Raw genomic sequence first — 27,106 nt, forward strand, 5'->3', positions numbered from 1 at the left:
GAACAGTTAGTTACTGTCATATATTTAACTAATTTTCATTCTCTTTTTATTAATTGCAGAGGAAAGATTATACAGCATTAACAAAGTTCTTGCCTCCAAAACATGAATACGTGTTAGCTGTGAGAATGACTCCTATTCAGTGCAAACTCTATCAGTACTACTTAGATCACTTGACAGGTAACAAATACACTTAGCTTATTGTTTTCTCTCTTAAAGCATTCTTTTTCTGAAGAATGCTGTCTTGATAATTTCACCATGTCAGTTGTTCTTTTGCAATTTTGCATTTGCATAAAATGGGTATGTTTATATTGTAAAAGCACAAAATATTTCTAATTAAAAAAACTAATATCCAAGATAAATAAAATTCCGGTGTATTATTAAAAAATATCCAACCACATTAATAATAAAAAACCTGTAAATCAAATTTATGAAATCATTTCTTAGGTATCAAATTGACAAAGTTTGAAGGGAAAAAAAGGCAAAATACAAAGCAGCGCACACATTATGTCCCAATGTTACAGTAAAAATATGCACAAATGCCTAAAATACACAAAAATGTTAATAATAGGTTATTTTCTGGGTGATGACATTATGCAGAACTTTATTTTGTACTATTTTCTATGTGCTTTTTAAAAATACAATGAACAGATATTGTTTCATCATCAGTAAACTCGTGTGTTTGTGTGTGTCTGTGTGCCCAAGGTTGTCACTGTTCACAGAGCAAAACTTTAGTTTCTGTTTGGTCTGGAGTGATTTTTTTTTACTTGTTAGTCACTTTATTCTGGTACCTTTCCTCAGGTGATGTGCCAGATTTATTTAGGAGCTACAGGTTAGAAGGCACCCTTCAGCCATTGTGGATACAATAGTTGATCAAAAAATAATGGAGGGTGGAGGTGTATACACACATATTAGAATGATACTTCCTATCCTATCAATAGTTAAAGTAATACTCTTTGTGATAGCAGTGCATTTTAGAAAGTAGAATAATGATGATAGTCCTCAACAGTTGTTCTGCTTTGGGGAAAAGAGGATTTGAATGTTTGTATTTTATAGAAATGTTGTTTTGCTGTATTATAAAAACAATTTTCTGACTGACTTTTGGAAGGAGATCATTTCCAGCAAGGCATACAGTTTCATTTGTATAGTAATCATAAGCTATTAGATGTATTGTATCAGTACCATTCTGTTTTGAATGACAAAAATTGCAGACATGATTAAGTAACCAAATGTAGAAATTCCAATGAGAGAGAGAAAGAGAGGGATTATCAGACCTATCTTTCATTAATCTCTGAGTAATAAAGGGTACTAAATTTGGTCATTTAATATTTTCTCCATTTGAAATTTTGTTTTATTGTGAGGAATGTACTAGATGTTTTCAATTATTAAAGAATCAGTTGTCTCTAATAACCAACAGCAAAATGTTAATAGCTCATATATAGATATTAAAATGTACTCTTTTTGAGAGCAATGCAGTATTTAAGAATTAAAGGGACCTCATTCTTTGTGACTTCACTTGATAGGAGTATATATCTAAAGTACTAATTGCCAACGCTTCTAAACTCAGAAAGGTATAATTGCTAAATTATTATCTGATGCCATGAATCTTTCAGTCATGAGAATGTCTTGGGTTTTCCCCCTGCTAAATGTGATGTTTTATTTTCCTTAAAGTTAACCTGAGTTAATAGCCATAAAAGGCTAAATGGATTATATTAAAGGTTACTTTATCTTGATTCTCACTACAAACCATCAAAGTGTTTCTCCCAAAATGTCATTCACCTATCTCACTTGCATTTAAAATGTTTGGTATTTTTTCTGTTACATATTCCAGAAATTCTTTTGTTTCTATATATGACTCTTTTTATATTTGACTTGGCTTTTAAAAGTTCACATAAATTTTGCTTTTGATACTAGCAACAATTTGATGTTAATTTTAGTAGTGATAATTTATAATATATTTAATATTTACAGAATTAAAGTCATGAGAGGCTAAATTTAATGAATTTCAAGAAAATTAACATCCTCTTAATTTTCCTTTGTTCTCTAAAAAGTACAATCCTGCAGTCTTCCTTTTTACCATCAAGTGTCAGAAGTTTATATTTACATGTAAGCCTCTGCCTTCGGTAAACAACTTTAGGTTTTACAAGTGTGAATACTTAGTTTTCAAACAGCCTGATTTTAAGCTTAAATCAGTATTAAAATCCATACACTGTCTTAAGGAATGCAAAAATGGAGCACATAAAAAGACAGTCCACAAATTGGAAGAAAATATTTGTAAGTCACTTTCCTAAAAGGGGGATAATATCCAGAATATATAAAGAACTCTTACAACCTAACAACAACAACGAAAAACCAAACAAGCCAATTCAAAAATGGGCAAAGTTTTCAATAGACATTTCTCCAAAAAAGATATACAAATGACTGATAAGCACATTAAAAGATGCTCTACATCATCATTAGTTATTCAGGAAATGTAAATTGAAACCAAGAGATACCACTTCACACCCAATAGGATGACTATCAGATAAAGAAAGATAATAAGTGTTGGCAATGATAAGGAAAAACTAGAACCCTGGTGCATTGCTGCTAGGAATATAAAATGGTACAGCTCCTGTGGAGAAAGTAGTGTGGCAGTTCCTCAAAGAGTTAAACAGAGAGTTACCATATGATCCAGCAATTCCACTTCTAGGTAGAATTCCACTTTCAAAATAATTGAAAGCAAGAACTCTAATAGATACTTACCCATTCATGTTTACATAGCATTATTTCATAATAGCCAAAAAGATGGAAGCAATCCAAGTCTTCATCAAGTAATGAATAGATGAACAAAATATGATATATGCAAACAATGGAATATTACAGTCTAGAAAGAAATCCTGACATGAACGGATCCTGAAGACATCATGTTAAATGAAATAAGCCAGACACAAAAGGACGAATCCTGTGTGATTACACTTAGAGGTGACTGGAATAGTCAGATTCATTTAATGGATACAGAGTTTCTGTTTAGGATGAGGGAAAAAAGTCTTAGAAATGGAGAGTGCTGATGGTTGCACAACATTTCAGTTATACTTAATGCCACTGAACTGTACTCTTAGAAATAGAGAACAGTAATATCCTTTTGTCTCTAAAAATGAATGGGTCTAAGTGCCACACATTAGAGGTTGAGTCAGTGGTTCTGGAGTAGGGCTCAGGCAGCTGCATTTTTATAAGCCCTCTAGGTGATTTTGATGTACCCTCTGCTTGAGTATCACTGCTCTAACTGATGCTCAGTATGATTGGCCATCAGGGAAATGTAAATCAAAGCCAGAACAAGATACAGGCATACCTCAGCTTCTTAAGTGTTCAAGTGAAAGGAAGACTCGCTTGTCATTATGTATTTACTTGCCCTTTTTTGTGCTTGTATTTCCAAATAAAGCCATTTGGCGTCAAAACATTTTTTTTTTTAGGATAGAATGATTCAATAATAATTGTCAATTCTCTTTTGTATAGAGAACATTTTTCTGTGGATGTTTATTTGGCTAACTTATTAATATATTCTTTTTAATGTGGTTCCCATTCCTCACAAAGAATAACAACTCTAACACATATCAGTACTGTAGGTAGAGGAGACTTCAGTTTTTCCCCTTTAACATTCTACACTAGCCAGTTAGGCTTAAAAGTCTTATGAAATTTTTTTATAATAGAAGATGTTTATGGTATATACAAGAGTAGTTCCCACCCACCAAAATAAAAATTGACTTTTTAATCAGCTTTTCTTGGAGAATAAATGGTAGTTGTTTAGCTTACTTTTTTTTGAAATCTCTCATTTCTTCACATTAATTTAAAAAACTCATAAGGCTTTCAATATTGGATAGAACAGCTAGGCAGAAGATCAGCAAGGAAATAGAAGACTTGAAAAACACTTATGAATCAACTAGGCCTAACTGGCATCTGTAGAACAGTCTGTCCAATAGGAGCAGAATACACATTCCTCTCGAGTGCACATGGAACATTCTCCAAGATAGACCATATTTTAGAGCATAACACAAGCCTCATTTAATATAAAAGGATAAAATCCACACAAAATATTTTCTTTAACCACATTAGAATGAAATTACAAACCAATAACTGAAGGAAAGTGAGAAAATTCACAAATATGTGTAAATAGCATGCTCTTAAGTAACCAGTGAGTCAAAAGAAGAAATCACAAAGGAAATTAGAAAACATTTAGAGGTAAATGAAAATGAAAACATAAGGTACTAAAATAGGGGATGCAGGTAAAGCAATGCTTCCAGGGAAGTTTATGGCTGTAAATGCCTATATCAAGAAAGAAGATCTCAAATTTATAACTAACTTTCTACCTTAAGAAACTAAAATAAGAGCAAACTGAACCCAAAGCAAGAAGGAAGGAGATAATGAAGACTAATCAGAAATAAGTATAAAGGAGAAAAGGAAAACAGTAGAGAAAATTATTGAAACCAAAACTTGGTTTTTTGAAATAATCAAGATAATTGATAACTCTTTAGTTGTACTTACAAAGTAATAAATAGAGCAGATACAAATAACTAAAATGAAGAATGAAAGAGCATTACTACTGACCTTACAGAAATAAAAGAATTATAAGGGAATGCTATGAACAGTTGTATATCAAGTAATTAGATGCCTCATTTTCACAGCAATGATTTCTGTCATACACAGTGGAAATACCTCTATCAGGCAAAATAATCAGTATCAGGCTTTTATGCATTTTTATTCATATTTCATATCATTACTGAATATACTCTTGTCCCTCATGGAGACAAGACATTAATTATCAGTGAATTTACATCTTTTAAAACTGTGGACAGAAAAATGTTATTGCTTAAATGCTGTTTTTTAAAAAAGTCAGCTTTGGGCTTCCCTGGTGGTGCAGTGGTTAAGAATCCACCTGCCAATGCAGGGGACACGGGTTTGAGCCCTGGTCAGGGAAGGTCCAGCATGCCACGGAGCAACTAAGCCCATGCGCCACAACTACTGAGCCTGCGCTCTAGACCCCGTGAGCCACAACTACTGAGCCTACGTACCACAGCTATTGGAGCCCGTGCGCCTAGAGCCCATTCTCCACAACAAGAGAAGCTGCCACAATGGAAGCCTGTGCACTGCAATGAAGAGTAGGCCCCGCTTGCTGCAACTAGAGAAAGCCCGTGCGCAGCAACGGAGACCCAATACAGCCAAAAATAAATTTAGTAAAAAAAAAGTCAGCTTTGTTCTTCTGTTTTACCCTCTTGATGATTTTGTCATATTAATGAAATGTGCATTCATTTAATTTTCACTTCATTTTCATATGAAAAATATAATTTTGTTGAAATTACTCTGGGCAAAAGAAATCTATTTTTTTCAACAGGAAAAATATAAGTTTTAGAAGTAGTTTTTTTGGTGTAAGAATAATTGGAGAGAGTTGCTAAAATACTGTATACAGAGAGTGGCTTTATCTAAAGCAGAAGTTTGTCATCTAGGGTCTATGGTTAGAATCTAGGACCTGAATAAGAAAAACCTGAATAAGAAAAAAATTACGTTTTCACTAACCTCTATCAAAAATACAGCATTTTTCCAATTATTAATATAGGCAACAAACCAAAGTAGTATTAGTGTTAATTGTGACTTTGTTACCAATAGAAATCAGAAATATTTCTATATATTATTGTCATTACCGATATCTCAAATTTACCTTTATCAATGCTTCAGAATTTCAGGCAGTTGTTAAAATTACTGCTGTAGTTTGTTATTTAATGCATTAATAAGGTACACATACCACTATATCAAAAGTTTGTTTTTAAACATCTTGATAATTTCTGTATAATGGGTTTCTTTTGTTATCCTATTTATTTTATATGTTTTGAAATTTTCTGAGAAAGAGGGCCTATAAGATTCTCTACATGGGCAAAGGAGTCCGAGGCACAGATAAAGTTAAGGCCCTAATTTAGAAACACCTTGGATGAATTAGAGAATTCTTATGTCTTAACATTAACTCTTTTTTTCTTTTGATCAGGTGTAGGTAATAGCAGTGAAGGTGGAAGAGGAAAGGCAGGTGCAAAACTTTTCCAAGATTTTCAGATGTTAAGTAGAATCTGGACTCATCCTTGGTGTTTGCAGCTGGACTACATTAGCAAAGAAAATAAGGTAAATCAACTAACCTAAAGTTGATCAAAAGGTATCTGTCGGAAGCAGAATAACTTTAGGAAAAAGGCTGATCTGTATAGACGTACTGTATATTCAAAAATTTTTTTCTTTTTGGTACAGTAATTCAACTTATTTTATTTCTAGTTAATTACTATATGTTTGAATGCATTGTGATTATGGAAGGAGTGTTAAATGTTAATCTTTTTTAAAGATTTTATTGAAATATAGCTGATTTACACTGTTGTATTAGTTTCAGGTGTACAGCAAAATGAATCAGTTATATGTATACAGATATCCACTCTTTTTTAGATTCTTTTACCATATAGGTCATTACAGAGTACTGAGTAGAGTTCCCTGTGCTATGCAGCAAGTCCTTATTAGCTATCTGTTTTATATATAGTAGTGTGTATATGTCAATCCCAATCTCCCAATTTATCCCTCCCCACCCTTCCCCATGGTAACCATAAGATTGTTTTCTATATCTGTAACTCTATTTCTGTTTTGTAAATAAGTTCATTTGTACCCTGTTTTTAGATTCCACATATAAGTGATATCATGTGATATATGTCCTCTAACTTACTTTACTCGGTATGACAATCTAGGTCCGTCCAGGTTGCTGCAAACGGCATTGTTTCATTCTTCTTTATGGCTGAGTAATATTCCATTGTATATATGTGTCACATCTTCTTTTTCCATTCGCCTGTCGATGGACGTTTAGGTTGCTTCCATGTCCTGGCTATTGTAAATAGTGCTGCAGTAAACATTGGGATGCATGTATCTTTTTGAATTATGGTTTTCTTCAGGTATATACCCAGGAGTGGGATTGCTGGCTCATATGGTAGCTCTATTTTTAGTTTTTTAAGGAACCTCCATACTGTTCTCCATAGTGGCTGTACCAGTTTACATTACCACCAACAGTGTAGAAGGGGGTTCCCTTTTCTCCACACCCTCTTCAGTCTTTATTGTTTGTAGATTTTTTGATGATGGCCATTCTGACTAGTGTGAGGCGATACCTCACTGTAGTTTTGATTTGCATTTATCTAATAATTAGTGATGTTGAACATATATTCATGTGCCTTTTGACCATCTGTATGTGTTCTTTGGAGAAATGTCTATTTAGATCTTCCATGCTTTTTTTTTTTTTCCATGCATTTTTTGATTGGTTTGTTTGTTTTTTTGATATTGAGCTGCATGAGCTGTTTGTATATTTTGGGGATTAATCCCTTGTCAGTCTCTTCATTTGCAAATATTTTCTCCCATTTTGTGGATTGTCTTTCTGTTTCGTGTATGGTTTCCTGTGCTGTGCAAAAGGTTTTAAGTTCATTAGATCTCATTTGTTTATTTTTGTTTTTATTTTCATTACTGTAGGAGGTGGGTCAAAGAAGATCTTGCTGTGATTTATGTCAGAGTGTTCTGCCTATGTTTTCCTCTAAGAATTTTTATAGTATCTGGCCTTACACTTAAGTCTTAAATCCATTTTGAGTTTATCTTTTGTGTATGGTGTTAGAGAGTGTTGTAATTTCATTCTTTTACATGTATCTGTACAGTTCTCCCAGCACTACTTATTGAAGAGGCTGTCTTTTCTCCATTGTATATTCTTGCCTCCTTTGTCATAGATTAACATCTTGCATAACCATAGTAAAATGGTCAAAATTAAGAAATTAACATTGGGTTAGTACTATTAACTAAACAATAGACGTTAATTGGATTTCATCAGTTTTTGTACTTACATCCTTTTTCTTTTCCTTGATTCAATCCAAGATTTCACATTTTGTTTATTATTCATATCTGTGACGTCTCCTTTATTTTTTCTAATCTATGATAGTTCTTCAGTTCTTCCTTATCTCATAACAATTAACTTATCCTTAAATGAAATAAACATTATTATAATTTCCAGTATAAATTGATATAAATTCTTAAAACATTCATCTTTTTTTTTTCTCTAGGGATATTTTGATGAAGACAGTATGGATGAATTTATAGCTTCAGATTCTGAAGAAACCTCCATGAGTTTAAGCTCTGATGATTATACAAAGTAAATTGAATACTTTTTGTGCCCTGTGTTGACATGTTTAAAATCCCTACTTGCTGATCATCCTCTAATAATTGGCACTTGTATCTTTCCTGTGTTTTCCTAATACTTTGAATTTGTTCTTTTTTTTTAGAAAGAAGAAAACAAAGGGGAAAAAGGGGAAAAAAGATAGTAGCTCAAGTGGAAGTGGCAGTGACAATGATGTTGAAGTGATTAAAGTCTGGAATTCAAGATCTCGAGGAGGTGGTGAAGGAAATGTGGATGAAACAGGAAACAATCCCTCAGTTTCTTTAAAGCTGGAAGAAAGTGAGTCTGATAAATGTTATGTTTATCATGGAACATTGATTTAGAAAATATCATGTCATTGTAATGTCAGTGCTTTTTTCAGTTATTAATTATCCTCACTGGTTGGCTCAAAGGAATATCTTTCCTCAGTTGGTAAGCATCTAGGATAATCAGATACAAGTAATAACAAATATTTGATGAATGTTGAATTACAAGCAAGCCATTGTGCTCTCTCTGGTATTTAAGAGGAAGGGAAAAAAGAAAAACTAACATTTATTTACATGTATATGCCTAAACTCTGTATTATTTTCACTCCATGTGTTAGCTAACTTAATTCTTGAGCAGCCTCGCAATGCTGTTATCTTTATTTTTATAAATGATTGGTAGAAGTGGGATTCAGACCTAGATATAGCCCATTTCAAACCCACCAGGGTAATTTCACTTAACTACTATATAAATAAGTGGAAGCATTTCAGATGATAAACTATGATTACAATTCATTTTATACAGTAAAACTAGTTTCATTGGTTTAGTCTTTTTCCTTTTTAATTCTTCATAATCTATATTTATTGTCTCTAGGTTTCCCCTGTGTCAGGTACAGTTTGTCAGTGTTTCGCTTTCTCTTTCTTTCTTTCTCTTGTGCATGAGTGTATACTCAGTGAAAGTCTTCCATTGAACTTCCCAATGGCTAAAGTTATCTTTACTCATATCTACATTTGAAGGTTTAGTGTTCAGGCTCTGTATACTCCTAGTGCAGCCTGACTGGGTGTTTAGGAACTCCAGTGCTGGGAACAGATATCTGAATATTTGAAATATCAAATATCTGAAAACAGAACAGTGTAAGTAACTCTAAATATGTGGCATTTGGGAATCATGGAGCAAAGCAGTAGAGACCATCTGAGAAGAGATGTGAATGCCAGCTAGGTGAATGATCCTGTGCACAGACGAGCTTAGCTGGTCTCAGGCCTGCAGCTGAACAAATTTGGTGATTCCTTGATAAACATTTCTCTCTTCAGTATCTCCTTGAAATAGACAGATGGCAGCCTAACCACAGACCCTGGCTTACTTCTCTAAGAAATCAGGGGGATAGTAAAACTTAAACTACAAAATTTCTTTTCTTGTTTTTCTCTCCTGTTACCCCATAAAGGCAGTTTATTATCAGCATTCATCTTCCAACTAGATTTAAAGTATGCTTTTCTAAGAATAGTAAAGGAATGGTTATAGTTTAATTTAAGGTAGTGGGAAGCTCCTGTTATCTCCTCCCCTGGTCTCCTGACCTGCATTTTCACTTAAGTTCTCCTCAGTCTCTCATCTCGTAATTAGAAATAAATAGCTTAAAGTTTATGTGTTCCTGGGAATGATTTTCTTAAAATATTCTTAATTTTTTCTCATAACTTATGGTTAAGAGAAAAGAGAGAGTAGACTAACCAGTGTGTCTCATACTGTGCTTTAAATGGATTACATAAAAGTATGCTGAGGTATTGATGTGTTCATCACTTGGAACTGTAGATGGGGTCTTATGCAGCTGGGTCACCTTCAGAAATGAATAGCATCTTCCAGTTTTCCTGGTGTGCTATTGTAAGTACTATTGCTTTCCATATATGCCATAATATGAAAAAATTTGAAAAGAACTGGAGAAGAGAGTAGGTTGCTACATGTTATGAACTTAAAAGCAGACAGGGAAGGCTGTGGGTTCCAAATGACAAACTTTGCCTACTTTTCTATTGTGTTTGTTTCATTTTAGCTCTGTGCAGTCAAATAGAAGTCATTCATAGATGGATATATTTTTTATTTATTGTAGCTATCTACATGTATAGTTGATCAGAAACATTTTCTAGAACAAATAGATGATAAAAATCTATTTTTGTTCTTTACATCTAGATTAACTCTATATAAGGCTGAGTAGATCATAATACATGATCATATATACCTGGTACTATGTAAGTGTTAAAAATAAATCACTTTTTCTTTTTTTTTTTTTTTTTTTTTTTTTTGGCTGTGCTGCGTGGCTTGTGGGATCTTAGTTCCCTGACCAGAGATCCAGCCTGGGACCCGGCAGTGAAAGCTCCGAGTCCTAACCGCTGGATCACCAGGGAATTCCCCTTGCAAATCACTTTCTTATAGTAAATGTAAGAAAACCTAAATAGGAAGTATTAGAGAGCCAAAATGTTGCACCTGGAAATTGAAATGGATATTAAATAAGTAGATGGCTATAACTGAGCTATGATTTTCACTGCATACTTCACTTTCACTTCAAAGAGTTTATGCTTAATTCTTTTGCGGTAGCTTTCTGAACTTTTTGAGAAGCAACACCTTGAATAAGTCATTTACGTTTACCTTACAGCATCCACATCTCTGTGTTTTAGTTTAGTATCGTATTAGGACATCTTATGATGAGGAAATGACTGTATATTAACTACTTCAAAATATTTGATTTATTATTTCAGCATAAGCATACCTTGTTTTATTGCACTTCACAGATACTGTGTTTTTCACAAATTGAAGGTTTCTGGCAACCCTGTGTTAAGCAAGTCTATCAGCACCATTTTTCCAACAGCAATTGTTCACTCCATATCTGTGTGTCACATTTTGTAATTCTCACAGTATTTGAAACTTTTTTGTTATTATTATGTTTGTTATGGTGATCTGTGATCAGTCATATTTGATGTTACTATTGTAATTGTTTTGGGGAGCCATGAACTACACCCATGTTAGACAGGCAACTTAATTGATAAATTTTGTGTTGTGTGGGTTCTGACTGATCCACCGACTGGCCTTTCCCTTGTCTCTCTCCCTCTCCTCAGGCCTCCCTATCCCCTAAGACACACAGTATTGAAATCAGGCCAATTAATAGCACTACAGTGGCCTCTAAGTATTCAAGTGAAAGGAAGACTTGCTTGTCTCTCACTTTAAATCAAAAGCTAGAAATGATTAAGCTTAGTGAAGAAGGCATGTCAAAAGCCAAGATAGGCCAAAACTAGGCCTCTTTGCCGAACAGTTAGCCAAGTTGTGAATTCAAAGGAAAAGTTCTTGAAGGAAATTAAAAGTGCTATTCCAGTGAACACACAAATGATAAGAAAGTGAAACAGCCTTATTTCTGATAATGGAGAAAGTTGTTGTGGTCTGGATAGAAGATCAAACCAACCACAACATTCTCGTAAGCCAAAGCCTAATCCAGAGTAAGGCTTAGCTCTCTTCAGTTGTATGAAGGCTGAGAGAGGTGGGGAAGCTGCAGAAGAAAAGTTTGAAGCTAACGGAGGTTGGTTCCATGAGGTTTAAGGAAAGAAGCCATCTCCATAACATAAAAGTGCAAGGTGAAGCAGCATGTGGTGATGTAGAAGCTGCAGCACGTCATCCAGAGGAATCTAGCTAAGATATTTCATGAAGGTGGCTACACTAAACAACAGGTTTTCAGTGTAGACAAAACAGCCTTCTATTGGAAGAAGATGCCATCTAGGGCTTTCATAGCTGGAGAGAAGTCGATGCCTAGCTTTGAAGCTTCAAAGAACAGGCTAAGTCTCTTATTAGGAGCTAATGTAGTTGGTGACTTCAAGTTGAAGCCACTGCTCATTTACCATTTGGAAAATCCCAGGGCCCTTAAGAGTCATGCTAAATCTGCTCTGCCTGTGCTCTATAAATGGAACAACAAAGCCTGGATGGCCTCACATCTGTTTACAGCATGGTTTACTGAGTGTTTTAAGCTCACTGTTGAGACCGACTGGTCAGAAAAAAAAAAAGATTCCTTTCAAAATATTTCTGCTCATTGACAGTAATTCTAAAATATTACTGCTCTTGGTCACCCAAGAGCTCTGATGGAGATGTAAAACGAGATTAATGTTGTTTTCAAGCCTGCTAACACAACATCCATTCTGCAGCCTATGGATCAAGGAGTCATTTCAACTCTCAAGTCTTATTATTTAAGAAGTACACTTTGTAAGGCTATAGCTTCCATAGACAGTGATTCCACTGATGGATCTGGGAAGAGTCAATTGAAAACCTCATGGAAAGGATTCACCATTCTAGGTATCATTAAGAACATTCATGATTCATGGGAAGAGGTCAAAATATCAACATTAACAGGAGTTGGGAAGAAGTGAATTCCAACCCTCATGGATGACTTTGAGGGGTTCAAGTCTTCAGGGTAGGAAGTCACTGCTGATGTGGTGGAACTAGTAAGAGAACTAGAATTAGAAGAGCCTGAAGATGTGACTGAATTGCTGCAATCTCATGATAAAACTTTAATGGATGAAGAGTTGCTTCTTATGGATGAGCAAAGAGAGTGGTTTCTTGAGATGGAATCTGCTCCTGGCGAAGATGCTGTGAAGATGGTGGAAATGACAACAGAGGATTTAGAACATTTCATAAACTTAGTTGATAAATCAATTTCAGGGTGTGAGAGGATTGACTCCCATTTTGAAAGAAATTCTACTGTGGGTAAAATGCTGTCACACAGCATTGCATGCTACAGAGAGATCGTTCATGAAAGGAAGAGCCATTATCGATTCAGCAAACTTCATTGTTGTCTTATGTTAAGAAATTGCCACAGCCACCCCAGTCATCAGCAGCCACCACCCCGACCAGTCAGCAGCCAGCAACATGGAGGCAAGACCCTCCACCAGCAAAAAGATTATGACTTGCTTCAGCGAGACGATGCAAGCATTTGTTTAGTAATAAAGTATTTTTAAATTAAGGTATATACATTGTTTTTTAAGACATAATGCTATTGTACACTTAATAGACTACAGAATAGTGTAGACCTGACTTTTATATGTAGTGGGAAACCAAAAAATTTGTGTGACTCGCTTTATTGTGATAATTCGCTTTATTGTGATGGTCTGAAACCAAACCTGCAACATCTCTGAGGTATGCCTGTGTTTTCAGAGTAAGCTTTATCAGTGAGCATTATATTTGAAAACAAACATAGAGTGGACTTGGATAGGTTACGGCACAGGAAGACTCTATGCTCACCTCCTCCCCTGAGCACAGTGATCTACACCTAAACACAATGCATTTTCTCTTGAAGAAGATCTGGGGGCTGAATGAACTGGTGCTGCCAATAGAAGAACCACATAGAAACTGGTAGGAAAGTCAGAGACATGGTATCCATGGGAACCCCTCCTCTTTCGCAGTGATCTACAGTAGGGAGATGGATTGCTGAGGGATCCAAATGCAGACACACTCACCCTGGGACACAGTGAAAAAACTTTAAAGGCACCTACAGTATATGTAAAGGAAATCTGTTTCCTAACCCTAGAGTTTCTGCCAAAATGACAGGGAACTGTTGGAGCCCTTGCCTGGGTAGGAGGCAGTGGTGATCACTATTGTTTGGAGTTCCCTCCCCAGACTCCTCCTGCCCCATATCTGCTCCAGCTCCAGCCACCCCATCAAGGCAGCCTATGGCCCAGCACTCTTCAGGGACTGCCCCTGGACCAGGTCCTCTCCAGCTCCAGCTATCCTCCTAAGGCAGCCTTGGGTGCAGTACTTCCCAGGGGGCTACCTCTGGACTGGGCCCTCCTCCAGGTTCTGTGGTCCCACCAAGGCAGCCTCGGGCATAGTGGTCCCCAGGGATTAACCCCAACTGGTGCCCACTGCAGCCCCATCTGGCCTGGCAAAGTCTCTAGGCACAAGTAGTCTACACAGGGAATGTTCCCACACAAGGCCTCTTCTTCAAGATCAGGGGAGGTAGCTGTTTCACCTAATTTATAGAAACACAAAAGAAGATCAAAGTAACGAGATAGAGGAATATGGTCCAAACAAAATAACAAAATAAAACCCCAGAAAAAAATAAACGCTAATGAAACAGATAAGTAGTTTACCTGATAGAAGAGTTCAAAGAAACAGTCATAAGCGTGCTCACCAAACTCAGGGAACGATTGGAGGAACTCAGTGAGAACTTTAACAAAGACTTAGAAAATGTAAGAAAGAATCAGAACTCAATACAGTAACTGAAATAAAAAATACACTAGAGGGAATCAGAAGCAGATGAGATGATACAGAAGGGATAAGTAATCTGGTAGATAAAATAGTAGAAATCACCCCATAAGAATAGCAACAAGAAGGAAGAATTTTTAAAAATGAGAGTTTAAGGGACCTCTGTGAAACATCAACCATACTAATATTTATATTGTAGGGGTCCCAGAAGGAGAAGAGAGAAAGGGACAGAAAACTTATTTGAAGAAATAACGGTGGAAATCATCCGTACCTAGGGAAGGAAACAGACATCCAGGTACAGGAAGCATAGAGATCCTAAACAAGATGAACCCAAAGAGACCCATACCAAGATACCTCATAATTAAAATGGCAGAAATTTAAGAATGAAAGAGAATTTTAAAGACAGAAAGAGAAAAACAGCTAATCATATACAAGCGAAACCACATAAGCCTATCAGCTAATTTTAAAGCAGAAACTTTGTGGGCCAGATAGGAGTGCCATGATGTATTTAAAGTGCTGAGAGGATAAAAACTTACAGTCAAGAACACTGTACCTGGCAAGGTTATCATTCAGACTTGAAGGGGAGATAAGGAGTTTTTCAGACAAGCAAAAACGAAAGGAGTTCATCACCAATAAACTGGCCTTACAAGAAATATTAAAGGGTTATCTTTAAGGGGAAAAGGAAAGATCACAACTAAAAATAAGAAAATATATGAAAGGAAAAAAAATCACTGGTGAAGGAGAATATATAGTAAAGGAATTGAATCAGTCACTTTAAAAAGCTAGTATGAAGGTTTAAAGACAAGTAGTAAAAAAAATCAGCTGTAACTGAAGTAAGTAGTTAAGGGATACACAAAATAAAAAGAAGTAAAATATAACAACAAAAAATAAAACGTGACAGGCGAGTGAAAATGGAGTGCTTTTTTTGATTGATTGACAGACAGGAAAGTAGGATTTATTGGTGGGCATGAGCAAGGAATGGACAACAACACCAAGGCTCTTGTGAGTGCAGGGCCTGCCATTTGTCCAAGGGGCTGTGATTAAGGATGTATTTAACCCCACAGCCAACTGGGTTAAGTCACTTTTCTGCCACCACATGTTCAAATTCATCGACTTTAAACTTAGTAAATCCCCACTCTTGGACATGTGAATCTTCTGGTGGCCAGGGAACTTGAACTTGGCCCTGTATAGGGCCTCAACCACATGCTCCTTGTTCTTCAGCTTGGTGGGGATGGACATGATGACTTGACAAGTGTGTACTGTGGCCACTGTGCCCTGGGGCTTTCCAGAGGCACCCTACATACCTACCCAGAGCTTGTCAGCCTCAGCACAGGAGAATGTCTTGTTGATGTGGATGATGTAGAAGGGGTGGAGATGTGTTTGGATGTGAAAACCATCTTTGCCACAGCTTTTCACCATGTACTTGTTGGCAGAAATATGGGCAGCCTCCAGTGGAGAACTGCTCATACTCATTTGACACCATGTAGCCACAGAGTGGGAACTTTTGCCTTCTTCTACCCCAGGTAAAAGATGTGGATCTTGGCATCAGGGTCACCTTGGCAGAAGCAAGACTCTGGGTACAGATTGTTCTTACAATACTAGTAATACCAGGCATGGCAGCAGCCCATGGTGACAACAGGATTTTCAGAGGCATGCTGAAGGGAAAGAGCAAAATGTAGTGCTTTTAGAATGCCTTCAAACTTAAAGTGACTGTCAGCTTAAAATAATTGGGTATATATATATAGGTTGATGTATATACACATACATACATACATACATACCCATACACACACCTCATGATAACCACAAATCAAAAACACCTACAATGGATACACAAAAAAATAAAGAGAAAGGGATCCAAACATAAAACTAAAGGAATCCATCAAACGATAAGGGAAGAAATGAAGAGAGTAAGACTGGAACAGAGAAGAACTAAAAACACAACCAGAAACCAAGTAAAAAAAAATGGCAATAAGTATATACCTGCCAATAATTATTTTAAATGTGAATGGACTAAATGCTCCAATCAAAAGACATAGGGTAGCTGAATGGATAAAAAAGCATGACCCATCTATATGCTGCCTGTAGGAGACTCACCTCAGATCTAAAGACACACATAAACTGAAAGTGAGGGGATAGAAAAAGATATTCCATGCAGATTGAAAAGTAAAGAATGCTGGGGTGGCAATACTCATGTCAGACAAAATAGACTTTAAAACAAAAACTATAATAAAAGACAAGGAAGAGCATGCCATAGTGTAAATGGAGTCAATCCAAACAAGAGGATATAACATTTGTAAATATTCATGGACCCAACATAGGAGTGTCTAAATATATAAAGAAAGTATCAATGGAAATAAAGGGAGAAATTGACAGTGATACGGTAATAATAGGGGACTTTAATACCCCACTTACATCAGTGGATAGATCATCTAGACACTAAATCGGTAAGGAAACACTGGCCTTAAATCTGGTATTTGACCGGATGCATTTAATAGATAAATATAGAACATTTTATCCAAAAGCAGCAGAATACATATTCTTTTCAATTGCACATGGAACATTCTCCAGGATAGATCATGTTAGGTCACAAAATGGAACATTGTCCAGGATAGATCACATGTTAGGTCACAAAACAAGTCTTAATAAATTTAAGAAGATTGGAATCATATCAAGCATCTTTTCAGATCACAGTGATATGAAACTAGAAATCAAGTACAAGAAAAAACTGGAAAAAGCAATAATATGGGGAGGCTAAAAATCATGCTACTAAACAAGCAATAGATCAACGAAGAAATGAAAGAGGAAATAAAACAATACTTTGAGACAAATGAAAATGGAAACACCATTACAAAATCTATGGGGTGCAGCAAAAGCAGTTCTAAGAGGAAAATTTATAGTGGTACAGGCCTACTAGAAGAAATAAGAAAAATGTCAAATAAACCATGTAAACGTACATTTAAAGGAACAAGAAGAAGAAGTAAAGGCAAAACCCAAAGTTTGTGAAAGGAACGAAATAATGAAGATCAGAGTGGAAATAACTGAAGTTGAGTCTTTAAAAAAAAGGAAAATTCAATGAAACTAATAAGTGTTGTTTCTTTGAAAAGATAAACAAAATCAAATATTTAGCCAGACCCATTGAGAGAGAGCTCAAATAAATAAAATCAGAAATGAAAGAAGAGAAGTTACAACCAACACCACCAAAATACAAAGGATCATAAGAGACTACTATGAACAATTGTGTGTCAACAAATTAGACAACCTGGGAGAAATGGATAAATACCTAGAAATGCACAATTTTCCAAGACTGAATCATGAAGAAATAGAAAATCTGAATAGATCTATTACTAGTAACAATATTGAATCTGTAGTTTAAAAACAAAAGTCCAGGTCCAGATGGCTTCACAGGCGAATTATCTCGAACATTTAAAGAAAATATATTTTCCAAAATATATTTTGGAAAATATATTTTCCAAAAAAGTGAAAAGGAAGGAACACTTCCAAACTCATTTTATGAGGCCAGTGTTACCCTGATACCAAAATGAGACAAAGACACCACCAAAAAAATAGTCTACAGGCTAATGTCCCTGATGAACACAGATGCAAACATCTTTAACAAAATATTAGCAAACTGAATTTTAAAATGCATTAAAAGGATCATACACCATGATCAATGAAATTTATCTCAGAGGTACGAGGATGGTCTAACATCTGTAAATCAATCAATGTGATATACCACATTAATAAAACAAAGGATAACATCAAATGATCATCTTAGTAGATGCAGGAAAAGCATTTGATAAAATTCAGCATCCATTTATGAAAACTTTCAACAAAGTGGGTACAGACAGAACGTATCTCATCATAGTAAAAGCCATTTATGAAAAACCCACAGGTAATATACTCAGTGGTGAAAAGCTGAAAGCTTTTCCTCTAAGATCAGGAGCAAGACAAGGATATGGATTCTCACTAGTTTTATTCAATATAGTATTGGAAGTCCTGGCCCCAGCCATTAGGCAAGAAAAAGGGAAAAAGCATCCAGATTGGAAAGGAAGCAGTAAAACTGTCACTATTTGCAGATGACATGATACTATATGTATAAAACCCCAAAGACTCTACCAAAAAACAATTAGAACTAATAAATTCAGTAAAGTTTCAGCATAAAAAAATATACGGAAACCTGTTGCTTTTCTGTACACTAGTAATGAACTAGCAGAAAGAGAAATTAAGAAAACTTTCCCATTTACAATTGCATCAAAAAGAATAAAATATCTAGGTTTCAATTTAACCAAGGCACAGGACCTATACTCTGAAAACTATGAGATATTGAGGAACAAAATGGAAGATGACACAAAAATAATGGAAATATACTTAGTGCTCATGTATTGGAGAGTCAATATCATTAAAATGTTGATACTACCAAAAACCATCTACAGATTCAATGCAATTCCTGTCAAAATACCAGTGGCATTTTTGACTGAATGAGAACAATCCTAAAATTTGTATGGAACAGAAAAGATCCCGAATAGCCAAAGCAATCTTGAGAAAGAACAAAGCTGGAGATAACATGCTTCCAGACTTGAAATTATACTACAAAGCTTTAGTAGTCAAAACAGTATAGTACCAGCACAAAAACTGACACATAGATAAATGGAACACAGTAGCAAATTCAGAAATAAACTGAAGCTCATATGTTCAATTAATCTACAACAAAGGGGGAAGGAACATACAGTGGGGAAAAGACAGTCTCTTGAAATAAAATGGTGTTGGGAAAACTGGACAGCTATATGCAAAAGAATGAAACTGGATCACTTTCTTACACCATACACAAAAAGAAACTCAAAATGGATTAAGGACTTAAATGTAAGACCTTAAACTTTAAAATTCCTAGAAGAAAATATAGGCAGTATGCTCTTTGACATGGGTCTTAGAAATATTTTTTTTTGAATCTGTTTCCTCAGGCAAGGGCAACAAAAGTAAAATTAAACAAATGGGACTACATCAAAGTAGTCCCATTTGTTTAATGGGACTAAATGGAGAATATATTTACATGTGATATATCCCATAAGGGGTTGATATCCAAAATATATAAATAACTCATACAACTCAATATCAAAAAACAACCAGATTAAAAACTGGACAGAGAACCTGAATAGACATTTTTCCAAAGAAGACATACAGATAGATGGTCAACAGGAACATGGGAAGGCCTTCAACATCACTAATCATCAGCAGAATGCAAATCAAAAGCACAGTGAGATACAACCTCACACCTGTCAGAATGGCTGTTATCAAAAAGCAAGAAACAACAAGTGTTGGTGAAGATGTGGAGAAAAGGGTACTGTTGTGCACTGTTGGTGGGAATGTTAATTGTTGCAGCTATTATGAAAACCATGGAGGTTCCTCAAAAAATTAAAAGTAGAACTACCATATGCCATATGATGCAGCATTTCCACTTCTGGGTATTTATCTGAAGAATACAAACACACTAATTTGAAAATATATGTGTACTCCCATGTTCATTGCAGCACTGTTTACAGTAGCCAAGATATGGAAGCAACGTAAGTGTCCATCAGTAGATGAATGGATAAAGAAGGGGTGTGCGTGTGTGTGTGTGTGTGTGTGTAATGGAATACTACTCAGCCATAAGAAAGAATGAAATCTTGCCTTTATGGCAACGTGGATCAACTTGCAGGGTATTATGGTAAGTGAAATAAGTCAGACCAAGAAAAACAAAGACTGTATGATTTAACTTATATGTGGAATGTAAAAAACAAAACAAACAAACTAAACTAAATAGGAGCAGACTCGTTGATATCTAGAGCAAACTGGTGGTTGGCAGAAGGGGGTGCATCTTGGGGGGATGGATGAAATAGGTAAAGGGAGTTAAGTGGTACAAACTTCCAGCTATAAAATTAATAAGTCACAGACATTTAATGTGCACATAGGGAATGTAGTCAGTAATACTGAAAAATATGGTGATGGATGATAACTGGTCTTATTGTGGTTATCATTGCATACTGTATAAAAACATCTAATCACTGTGTGGTGCACCTGAAGCTAATATATTGTATGTTAATTGTAACGCAATTTAAAAACAAAATGTATATAATTTATTGTATGGATATAATCTTTTGTGATAGAATCTTGGTATATGATATAGGACCATAATATTAGCATTAACATACCATATTTATTCATTCAACAAATGTTTATTGTGTTCTTACTATGTGCCTGGGACAGCTCAAGAAGCTTGGGTTATATCAATGTGCAAAATACACTTACAGAGTTTACCATTCTACTAGTACTACTATTTATACATATAATATTTTAATGATGTTCTACCTTTATTTCTAAAACTACAGTGTAGGTTTTTAAAATTTTATTTATTTATTTTTGTTTGTGTTGGGTCTTCATTGCTGCACACAGGCTTTCTCTAGTTGCAGTGGGCGGGGCTCTAGTTGCAGTGTTTTTTCTTGTTGTGGAGCACAGACTCTAGGCATGCGGGCTTCAGTAGTTGTGGCACGCGGGCTCAGTAGTTGTGGCTCGTGGGCTCTAGAGTGCAGTCTCAGTAGTTGTAGCGCACGGGCTTTGTTGCTTTGCGACATGTGGGATCTTCCCAGACCAGGGCTTGAACCCATGTCCCCTGAATTGGCAGGTGGATTCTTAACCACTGCACCACCAGGGAAGCCCTACAGTGTAGTTTTTTAAGGAATCTCCATACTGTTCTCCATGGTGGCTGTATGAATTTACATTCCCACCAATAGTGTAGGAGAGTTCCTTTTTCTCCACACCCTCTCCAGCATTTATTATTTGTAGACTTTTTTATGATGGCCATTCTGACTGGTGTGAGGTGATGGAGGTTCCTTAAAAAACTAAAAAATAGAGATACCATATGATCCTGCAATCCCAGTCCTGGGCATATATCCAGAGAAAAACATAATTTGAAAAGATACATGCACCTCAGTGTTCATTGCAGCACTATTTACAATAACCAAGACATGAAAGGAACCTAAATGTCCATCAACAAATGAATGGATAAAGAAGATGTGGGGTGTGTGTGTGTGTGTGTGTGTGTGTGTGCGTGCATGTGTGTGTGTGTATATACATAAACACACACATACATATGTATACAGTGCAATATTACTGAGCCATAAAAAAGAATGAAATAATGCCATTTGCAGCAACATGGATGGACCTAGAGATTATCATACTAAGTGAAGTAAATCAGAAAGAGAAAGACAAATACCATATGATATCATTTATATGTGGAAGATCAAAAAAGAAAAATGATGCAAATGAACTTATGTACAAAACAGAAATAGACCCACAGACAGAAAACAAACTTATGGTTACCAAAGGGGAAAGGGGAGGAGGGATAAATTAGTTTGGGATTAACATATACACACTACTATATATAAAATAGATGATCAACAAGGACCTACTGTATGACACTGGGAGCTATACTCAATATTTTATAATAACCTATAAGGGAAAAGAATCAGAAAAAGAATATATATATATATGTAACTGAATCACTTTACTGTACATCTGAAACTAATACAACATAGTAAATTAACTGCACTTCAATTTAAGAAAAGGTAAGAAGAGTTAAGGGGTGAGGTGGTAGCCTGAAAAGGGGGTGGAGTCAGGAAAGAGTTTCAGTTTTAGGAAGTGGTAAGAAGTATCTCTGATTCTTTGGTTCTGCTGGTCTTTTACTTTGGGATACATTTTGAAGACATTGATGATGGTGATTGATTGATTGATTGATAGATGAATTTATAGCCTAATTCTTTCTGTCATTCTATTGATTCAAAAATACGTGGTGCATATCAATATGCTGACACCAGAAATCAAAGGAAAAGCAAAGGGGCCTGGTCTTCAGAGGTGCTTGGTCTGGTGGGGAGTGTTCTTCACTAGACTGGCAAATATGTTGCATTTCCAATAGCACCAGTGAGTTTAGTAAGCATAGAAACATCTGTGCTACCTAAATGGGATGGGGAGAGTATTTTTTAAGTTGCATTTAACAATAATCTGCATTTCCAATGACTCCTCCCAATATTCTTGTGTAGTAGAATTCTGGTATAAAATAAAGTTCGAAAAAATAAAATAAAGTTCGTTATTATAAGAAAAAAACTACAGTGTATCTTGCTGCAAATATGGTGTTTAAATATATATTTAAATTGCTTGAAGAAATTAGGGGTAAAAGTGTTGCTTTCTATTTGTTTGTATTTCCTTTGTGCCTTGTAAGCATTTTTTGATATCCAGAGTGGATATTTAGAAGTGGCTTTGATTTATTAATTCACTGTTACTTGTCATGTATGCATACACAGTACAGAGTTATAACAGGAGGAATGATTAATCCATGTCGATGATGAAGTAAGAATATTCAGCATGAAATATCTATTTGTAGGTTTTAATTATTTATTCAGGATATTTATGAACTGGAGTAGCCCATATTTTTCTGGGTCACTTTTCTTTTTTTTTTTCCGGTACGCGGGCCTCTCACTGTTGTGGCCTCTCCCGTTGCGGAGCACAGGCTCTGGACGCGCAGGCTCAGCGGCCATGGCTCACGGGCCTAGCCTCTCCGCGGCATGTGGGATCTTCCCGGACCGGGGCACGAACCCGTGTCCCCTGCATCGGCAGGCGGACTCTCAACCACTGCGCCACCAGGGAAGCCCTCTGGGTCACTTTTTATTTTTTTTAGAGATTACTCTGTTGTGATTATATCCAACAGGATTACAGTTAGAATGAATGTATTGTATTTGCACAGAAATTGTCACCTGTGCTAAGCTTTTACACTTCTTATTTAGCTGCCACATTTGTACTATCTGCCAGCTTTTTTTTTTATAATTGCTTACACTTTTACCGTGTATAAATTACCTTAATTAAATTGGGTAACCATTGCTGAAGTTGTGTTCAGTCTGTGGAACTGCAAAATTCCCAAAGGCACTGATTATTTGCCAGTTGACTAATTGTAGAAAGGAATTTTAGTTAGCATATGCTTGATAAGCTACGTGTCAGGATTCCTCAAAGCTACCCCCTGGTTTGGTGATTCATAGGACTCAGCATATAGTCATATTCAGGACTATGGTTTATTACAACAGAAGAGTACAAAGCAAAATCAGGAAAGGGAAAAGGCACATATTGGTCAAAGTCCAGAGGAAACCAGGCATAACCTTCCAAGAGTCCTATAGCAGTGGAGTCACACAGGATGTACTAATTTCTGCAGCAGCAAGTTATGGCAGCAGCAAGTTATGTGAAGTGTTGTCTACCAGAGGAGCTCATTAGAGACTAAGTACCCAAGGTTTTTACTGGGGACTGGTGACATAGGCACTTTCTGCCTGGCTCTTACCAAATTCTAGACTCCCAGAACGAAAACAGGTATTTTCTTTCTAGGTGCCTAGATGAGGTGCAGCAATCCCTTCTTCTCAGGGAAAGTTTAAAATCAGTGCAGGGAACGGTTTACCATTCAAGTTCCCAGACAACAGCCAAGGGTCACCCTCTTAAGAAGGCTCTTCTAAGATGAAATTTTTGTTGACTCTTGAAGGATAGTAAAATATGCCTGGAAGTTGGTCAAGAAAAGAGGGGGAGAACGTAATATAAGACATTCAAGGAAAGGCATGGAATCGTGAAAATATGTGGTACATTTAGGCAATAGTTTATTGTGGTTTAAATACAAATGCATAATGAGCTCTGTAAAAGTAATGGAAATCACCAGGACCCAGCCTAAAAAGAAGGAACCGATAAACAGTAAGTTCAAGAAAGTATGCTATGGAAGCTCTAGGGATAGGCTAGTCTTGAGAGTAGCAGCTTTGGTTTTCACCTACTCAGGGGTAAGATTCAAGGCCTTGAGCGCTCTATAAGGTGGAGAGTTCTTAGAACTCAGATTTAAGCTGAATCTGTTTAACATAGGTACATACTCCATAGAAGAATAGGATAGAAAAAAATTTTCCCATCAATCCAGGGAGATGATAAGGAGATGACAAGGAAGCTTATCTGTGTCACCCTGGGCTGTGGGTTTCAAAAATAGTTTTCTTGGATTCATAATCATGGGCTTTCTCTCACATGGTTTATGGTTTGAATTTACATTATTTACATAGTCTAAAAATCTCAAGCTGAAATACTAACCTCAAAAGTAATTCTGGGTTGGTGATCCCCTGGAGCATCTGACAGAAGCAGATGCAGAATCACTGTGGAGTTGTATGATGTCAACCCAGGCTACCGAGGATTCTCTCATATTACAGCTACATTGAAAGTGAAATGACAAGAAAAAGTTATAGAGTACCTAAAGAAGCAATCAACATTAGGAAAAGTTAGCAACAAAATAAGTTATCAGTCAACCTGACAAAGTTAAAACAAACAACATGATCAGATTGTCAAGAACCACAGATATTAGAACTATTTGATAAGAATATAAAGTAGGTATGTTTAATATGATATGAGTCATGAGCATAATTTTATAACAGAAAATTTTAAACTTAGATGAAGTAGACAACATTCTAGAAAAATACAACACTGAGTCTTCATTGCAGTTATTTCACAGTAGCCAAAAATGAGAAATAATCTAAATGTCTATGAATAGGAGAACTAATAAATTATGGTATATTCATGCAGTGGAATACTATATGGCAGTTAGAATTATTGAATAAGTCTCACTTTGAGTGGAAAATGAAAAACTCCATTCAGTGAAAAAGTAGGTTGTAAAATTGTACAAACAGTATGGTACCATTTACATACAGTTTAAAAACATGATACATAATTACAGTTTACTAATACAAATGTAGTGAAAATGTAAAAACAACATAAATAGTAAATATAAAGTTTAGGGTTTTATTACTTTTCCAAAAGAAGGGGAGAAAGAAGAGAACAGTATTGGTTAGGGTCACATATTAGGCTTCAGTTGCATCAGAAGTAGATTTAACGCGTTTTAAAATTTGATGAAGATGGGATATGGGAACACTGCTGTTCTTTATATTCTATATACTTTTCTGAATATGTAAAATATTTTATAACAAAATATATAAAAATTTAAAGTACTTTGCATTAAAAGGCAATTGAGAGAAGATACAGAAACCGGTTAAACCTGTACATTCCTTATTTTAAACTGAACTGTTTATATCTTTCATAGATTATTTTGTTATTCTCTTCTTACACCTTTTTTTTTAACATCTTTATTGGAGTATAATTGCTTTACAATGGTGTGTTAGTTTCTGCTTTATAACAAAGTGAATCAGTTATACATATACATATGTCCCCATATCTCTTCCCTCTTGCATCTCCCTCCCTCCCATCCTCCCTATCCCACCCCTCTAGGTGGTTACAAAACACCGAGCTGATCTCCCTCTGCTATGCGGCTGCTTTCCACTAGCTATCTACCTTACGTTTGGTAGTGTATATATGCCCATGACTCTCTCTCGCCCTGTCACAGCTCACCCTTCCCCCTCCCCATAACCTCAAGTCCGTTCTCTAAGAGGTCTGCATCTTTATTCCTGCTTTACCCCTAGGTTCTTCATGACATTTTTTTCTTAAATTCCATATATATGTGTTAGCATACGGTATTTGTCTTTTTCTTTCTGACTTACTTCACTCTGTATGACAGTCTCTAGGTCCATCCACCTCACTACAAATAACTCAGTTTTGTTCCTTTTTATGGCTGAGTAATATTCCATTGTATATATGTGCCACATCTTCTTTATCCATTCATCTGTTGATGGACACTTAGGTTGCTTCCATGTCCTGGCTATTTTGAATTATGGTTTTCTCAGGGTATATGCCCAGTAGTGGGATTGCTGGGTCGTATGGTAGTTCTATTTTTAGTTTTTTAAGGAGCATCCAAACTGTTCTCCATAGTGGCTGTATCAATTTACATTCCCACCAACAGTGCAAGAGAGTTCCCTTTTCTCCACACCCTCTCCAGCATTTATTTTTTGTAGATTTTTTGATGGCCATTCCAACCGGTGTGAGATAATACCTCATTGTAGTTTTGATTTGCATTTCTCTAATGATTAATGATGTTGAGCATTCTTTCATGTGTCTGTTGGCAATCTGTTTACACCTTTTATAATCAAAGTTTGTGGGGAAAGTAAGAGCAAAATGATTTAACATGATATGGTGATGCTGGGATCAATCCTTGTTTGAGTTTTCCAGAATTCTAGTAGCACAGTGAAATGTTGCCGGCCCCTAAGATCTTTTCTCCCTTGATCTCTACGTGAGTCAGACTCCCTTCCCTTCTTCTTTTCCTCTCTTCCTCTCTCTTTGGGTCTCTAGGTCTTTCTCTCCTGGTCCCTATCTCTTGGGGTATGCTTTGGGGGTTATACTGTCTCAGGACCTGAGGGGCTTCATCTCTTTGGGTCTCTGTCTTTCTGAGCCCTCCTGCCCCCACGTTCTGTTTCTCATACTTGCACTTTCTCAGGGTCTGTCTCTTGCTTACTGTCTCACTTGGTGCCCCTCCCCCATGTCTTTCTTCCTCTGTGTACATATGTGTATGTTTATATGTGCCTTTGTGTGTCTTTCTGATTCTCTGTCTCTTTACCTCCCTCTTCCAGGGTCCCCTCTACCTTACCTCCCCCATCTTGTGTCTTTCTCTCAGAGTATAGAGCTCTTTCTCTCCTAGGGTTGTCTTTTTTCTCTCTCTCCTTCTGTGTGTGTGTGTGTGTGTGTGTGTGTGTGTGTGTGTGTGTGTGTGTTTGTGTGTGTGTGTGTGTGTGTTGCACCCAT

General features: G+C 36.1%; 1 protein-coding gene and 1 pseudogene across 1 annotated transcript in view; one reads left to right on the top strand and one right to left on the bottom strand.

Moving 5' to 3' along the window:
* The window catches only part of ATRX (ATRX chromatin remodeler), a 247,901-nt gene that overhangs the window by 158,404 nt on the left and 62,391 nt on the right, over nt 1-27,106 (top strand). Inside the window, 4 exon segments of the mRNA XM_073799062.1 lie at nt 60-177; nt 6,008-6,138; nt 8,085-8,173; nt 8,304-8,476. Of these exon segments, the coding sequence (XP_073655163.1) occupies nt 60-177; nt 6,008-6,138; nt 8,085-8,173; nt 8,304-8,476 (511 nt within the window).
* On the bottom strand, nt 15,342-26,960 carry LOC109549479 (large ribosomal subunit protein uL16-like; annotated as a pseudogene).

Source organism: Tursiops truncatus, chromosome X, assembly GCF_011762595.2.
Source record: "Tursiops truncatus isolate mTurTru1 chromosome X, mTurTru1.mat.Y, whole genome shotgun sequence".
Taxonomy (NCBI): Eukaryota; Metazoa; Chordata; class Mammalia; order Artiodactyla; family Delphinidae; genus Tursiops; species Tursiops truncatus.